The 6,000-nt window shown below is 39.0% G+C and overlaps 1 protein-coding gene across 1 annotated transcript in view; it reads right to left on the bottom strand.

Moving 5' to 3' along the window:
• Positions 1–6,000, bottom strand: part of xylt1 (xylosyltransferase I) — a 118,051-nt gene that overhangs the window by 23,667 nt on the left and 88,384 nt on the right. The window contains exon 5 of the mRNA XM_022676094.2: positions 2,071–2,151. Coding sequence (XP_022531815.2) covers positions 2,071–2,151 — 81 coding nt within the window. The remainder of the gene's footprint in view (positions 1–2,070; positions 2,152–6,000) is intronic.

Raw genomic sequence — 6,000 nt, forward strand, 5'->3', positions numbered from 1 at the left:
GTACCAAGAAAAAGTGGAAAAAATGTGACTCTTCTTTGCTTTTTCAACTAAAAAGTGTATTTTAACTTAAATATTATGAATTTATTATAAATACATATATTTAAAGCATAGATGAGATTTGGAGTCACATAACAACGCAAAAAAAAAAAAAAAAAGAGAGTGGGGACAGGTAACAAATGCTATTTTTTCAGTGTTCTTGGTAGTTTTTATTAATGTTTTAATTACATACCTTACTTTTGCAATTAGGTCAATATAGAAGACACAATGTATAATAATATATTGTATTTAAAAGTTATTTTAATGCACATTTACACGTTATTTTAAGGGGATGCAAACGACACCAATTTGGTGGTCTGGAAGTGAGGTGTGTTTAGGTAGATTACTGGCGTATTGTTATCGTTGCATTAGAAAACATAGGTGCGCCACTGACTCAATAAAACCTAGACAATAATCAACAGTGGGATGTTTATTGCTATCTTGGCAACACAGGCGTGGTGGAACACACAGACAGAACACAGTGGGTGGTAATGATCGTGACTGGCAGAATCTGGCTAGTATTGACCATACGAACAGAGAAGCAACTATGGCAGCAAGAATATGGCAAAAGTCACGGCACAGTAACTACAGAAGTATCATGCTTCTCATCTGTCCTGACTGTTCATTTTTTGGCCATATTTTTAAGATATTATGATTCTGATCCCCAACAGCCTGAACTCAAGCTGCTGCTGCTCCTTTTTTTTAACTCTATTTAACTATATCTGTATCATCCTGAGCTCTTGAAGTTCTAACCAGCGTCTGAAGCTCACAGTAATCCCGAGTCTAAGACATGCTGATTTCAGATCCAGCCCAGCGCTCACACACTGCAGTCCTGTCCTTCAGTAATTAAACGCTCCAGGGACTGCAGCGCTGACCATATCTGATACTGACATGTAGCGTAATCAGAGACGGAGAGAGAAAAGAGAGAGAACAGACAGAGAAAAGAGGACGAGAGCTCGTTAAAAATAGAGCGCGAGAGGCTCAGTCACAACTCTGTCACGTCTTATTAAGCTCAACTGCAGGTCATATGTACTGTAACAGACCTGCTAAAAGAGACAGTTACTGATCCACAGCATTACTGCATCCACAGAGACTCAGGGCCCTGTTTTAGTGATCGTTAGTGCACTGGTCTATTGTGCATCACCCTGATTAATTTAGGGCGTGTTGGTGTGTCTTTGGTATTGTGAGGGTGTGAAGAATGAGCCTTGTGCAGATCGAAACATGTAGAAAGCATGTATCAACTCTCTTAAATAATCAAGGGTGTGTTTTGGGAAATGTAAAATGAACCAATCAGTGAGCAGGAACACTCTGACACTGACATATCGGATCGTAAAAATACACTAGCAACTCATTTAAAGGAAACAGCAAAGTTACAGCTCTGGAAAAAAATAAGAGATCACCTAAAAATGATGTTTTTCTTTGATTTTACCAAATTGAAAACCTCTGGAATAAAATCAAGAGGAAGATGGATGATCACAAACCATCAAACCACCAAACTGAACTGCTTGAATTTTTGCACCAGGAGTAAAGCAGCATAAAGTTATCCAAAAGCAGTGTGTAAGACTGGTGGAGGAGAAAATGATGCCAAGATGCATGAAAAAACTGTGAATGTGATTAAAAAACAGGGTTATTCCACCAAATATTGATTTCTGAACTCTGAACTTAAAACTTTATAAATATGAACTTTTTTTCTTTGCTTTAATTATTTGAGGTCTGAAAGGTTTTTTTCTGATCTTTTTTTTGTTATTTGAACTATTTCTCATTTTCTGCAAAAAAAAAATGAATGCTCTAAATGACAATATTTTGATTTTGGAATTTGGGAGAAATGTTGTCTGTAGTTTATAGAATAAAACAACAATGTTTTTACAATTTTACTCAAACATATACGTAAAAATAAATAACAAAATCAGAGAAACTGATTCAGAAACTAAAGTGATTTTTTCCAGAGCTGTTTTTTATTCTTTATTCTGTTTATTGTTGATGTAAAAGCTGGATTTGTGAGCTGAAGCGTGTTCGTGAGGTGCTGTTACTCACCGTGCGTTGTCTCTGCCGTGGGATTTGATGAAGTTCATATCACGATATTTGGACAGAAAGGCCACCAGCTGATCATTAGTCCTGAGAGAGAGAGAGAGAGAGAGAGAGAGAGAGAGAGAGAGAGGGTTTATTAATTATTAATATATTACACATTATTTGTGCTGTAACTAATTAAAATCAACATTAGTTCAACATCTGCTCCAGCCGTGTAATCCTTAATAAAGTCAGAGCCGTACAGAACTCCTGAACTGAGATACAGACTGAAGAAGAAAAGAAAGAGAAAAAGAACAGCAAAGGATAAACGGAGAGACAGATGGAGAGACAGAGAAAAAGAAAGAGAGGAAGATTGTGTGGAGGTGGAGTAACAGATCTGCCTGGGTTTTGATGAATCAGTCTGTTAGTAACTGTGTTCTTCCATTGATGTGGTAATAATGGAATTATTAACAGTCATCTCAATAAAGCACTTTTGAATTAAACTGGAAGAGATAGAGAGAGAGAGAGAGAGAGAGAGAGAGAGAGTGAGTGAGTGAGTGAGTGAAGAAAGATAATTAAGGACAGAAACACACAAAAGGCATGTACTTATTTTCTTACTTACTCATGGGTGTAGTTAATTTTGGGTGTAACGTGAAATAAACCAATCAGTGTTTCAGTTGTCATTCCCTTTTAGAGCCAGGTGAGCTCTGACTTTGGCACGTTTGTATTTTAACAGTGCAGCGCTTTTGTGCGTCTCAGCAGAGACAGATACTGAGCTGCTCGTTCATACTGTGAAGATACACCAGCAGCTCATTTATTAGGGGAACAACAATGTTATTTTATTCTTTATTCAGTTTATTGTTGAGTTAAAATTTGGTTTTTGCACTCTGCCACATGGCGCACCAATAGGAATGGACTCTGATGATTGACTGTTGTCAGGGTTTTAATCAGTCAGTGGAGCTCCTGTGTTTTCCAGAACGCCACGCCCATCAGTGTAGACTTATTAACTTCTAAAGAGTGTGGGCGCAAGGTGTGAAAATAGACTGTTGACCAGGTGTAAGATAGCAATGAGCATTGCAACAAGCCTTGTGCAGGGTGTATGACAGGGCCCATGATAGAGAGATATATTAAGAAAGTAAGAAAGATAAAAGATAAAAGAGAGAGTAAAAGAGGATTAAAAGACCTTCCAAAAGAGAACTAGATAGAGATAAATTAAGAAAAAGATAGTAAGAAATGGTATGAGATAGAAAGAGATTAGAAAAGAGAGTAAGAGAGAAAAAAGAAAGGGAGAGATACTCAGAGAAGAGAAAGAGAAAGAGTGAGAGAATGACAGAATGAGGAAGGATGGACAGAACTACTAAAGTGAGTAAAAGCAAGAGAGGTTAAAAACAGATAGATAGAGAAAAATACTAAGAGATTGTGAAAAAGAACAAGACGGACAGAGAGAGTATGAGCGTGTCTAAATGCGTGTGTGTGTTTGTGTGTGTGTGTGTGTGTGTGTGTGTGTTATGGTGGATCAATCAGGCTAATGAGAGGCAGTGTAAATGAGTGCAGAGCACAGGGGATTATGGGAAAATTTTCACACCACCCTGCAGTGAACCAGATACAGACCCACAACCAGCCTCTGCTTACAATTAAACACACACACACACACACACACACACACACACACACACACACACACACACACACACGCACACACACACGCACACACACACACACACACACACACAGGCTTGTTATATATTTATCAGTAGTTTTTTGTCCTGGTCTTGTGAAGCTGTAACACAAACACACTGCGTCTCTGCTGCTCTGAGGTAATGTAATGATGATAATTAGCCATAACCAATATGCGTTTAATCAAACGACTGTAATTAAATGTAATTGTTAGATACATCCTCCTCTCATGTACATGCTGTGCACACGTGCGAGTATGTGTGTGTGTGTGCAAGTGTATATATGTGTATGCGTGTCTGTGTATGTCTGTGTGTGTATATGTATCTGTGTGTATTTGTCTGTGTGTATATGTATCTGTGTGTATACATGTCTGTGTGAATACTGCATGTGTGTATATGTATCTGTGTGTATATGTGTCTGTGTGTATATGTATCTGTGTGTATTTGTCTGTGTGTATATGTATCTGTGTGTATACATGTCTGTGTGAATACTGCATGTGTGTATATGTATCTGTGTGTATATGTGTCTGTGTGTATATGTATCTGTGTGTACTTGTCTGTGTGTTCGTGTGTATATGTATCTGTGTATATGTGTGTATATATGTCTGTGAGAATGGCTGCATATTGTGTTTTGTGTATATGTGTATATATGTGTGTTTATGTGTCTGTGTATATATATGTCTGTGTGAATATGTGTGTATATGTATCTGTGTGTATATGTGTATATTTGTGTATGTGTGTGTGTGTGTGTATCTGTGTGTTTATTTGTCTGTGTGTATATGTATCTGTGTGTATATGTGTCCGTGTGTATATTTCTGTATATGTGTGTGCGTCTGTGTGTACATGTATCTGTGTGTATATGTGTGTTTGTTTTCTGACCAGGCTCCACCTCTTGCTTTGCCTCTCGCCCTGCCTGATTGGTAGATTTGTCATCACCCTCTCCACTGTGATTGGTGCATACACAGGACACGCCCACAAAGCTGTAAACAGTTTGTGCAACATGGTTGGAATCAGCAACAGAGAAACAGTGGAGCTGAAGACTCCAAACCATTTAAAGATGAGTGTATTTAATAAAACTGTGTTTGTTTAATTAGGCAGTACCTCAGTAACGCTGGACCTGCACTGTATGTAAATACAGTATGGTGTTTGGTGTGATCCATATAAGTTTTATGGTATATGCATGTGCCTTTAAAGGCAAATTTATGAAGACATGCAACAACTAGTAAAATGCCTTTAGACCCCTGATCCTTAAGTATCTCTCAATATTAAGATATTAATCCTAATATATATTTTGATATTGAAATAATAACTAATCCTCAAGTGCTTGTTACTACAGATAGAATATCAATCCTTAATTATTGATATTAATACTGATAATCGATCCTCAATAAACTGCTAATATGAATACCTGATACTGTAGCAGAAATAAACACAGTATAACACTGATATAATAATCTGCAGCGTTAAGCCCCGCCCCTCAATAAACAGCGCACCATACAGCTCCGCCCCTCTCAGCGCTCCTGTCTGTCTGTGAGATCTGTAGCTCTAAATTAAGATCGCTTTGACGCTGGCAGCATCTTCCCCTCAACCGGGTACCTGTGGCTGCAAACATCAATCACACACCCCCTCACACACACACACACACACACACACACACACACCTTCTGTCTGCTGGGTTTTTATACGCTGCCAGCCTCGAGGCCACCGCATATTGGCATATAGCCAAATTATAGCCTTAACTAGACTGTCAAAACCATCATACACAATCTCTCTGTACACACACACACACACACAAACACACACACACACACACACACAAACACACACACACACACAAACACACACACACATGCAACACCTCTGAACTGCAGTACCTGCTGGTTTTCACAAGCAGAAGCACACATGCAGACACACAGTCCAAGTACTTCTGACTACCAATGTCTGGTTGCATCAGCCTAACACACACACACACACACACACACACACACACACACACACACACACACACACACACACACACAGGTCACACAAACAGTACCTCTGACCTAGCGTGTCTGGCTGAAGCTGCTGTGCGGAATATCAGCCCAGGAAAGCCTGAGTGGCATTAGCAATGAGAAAGAGCGTATGTATTAGTGTGAGTGTGTGTGAGTCTGTGTGTGTTAGCTTGTGTTGAAGTGTGTGTGTGTGTGTTAGAGTGTGTGGGAGCGGAGCTGACTGATGTGCAGTGCCATCACATTCCACGAGAATAATGAGCGGCAAAAAGAGAGAGACAGTAAGAGAG

This window comes from Astyanax mexicanus, chromosome 19, assembly GCF_023375975.1.
Source record: "Astyanax mexicanus isolate ESR-SI-001 chromosome 19, AstMex3_surface, whole genome shotgun sequence".
NCBI lineage: Eukaryota > Metazoa > Chordata > Actinopteri > Characiformes > Acestrorhamphidae > Astyanax > Astyanax mexicanus.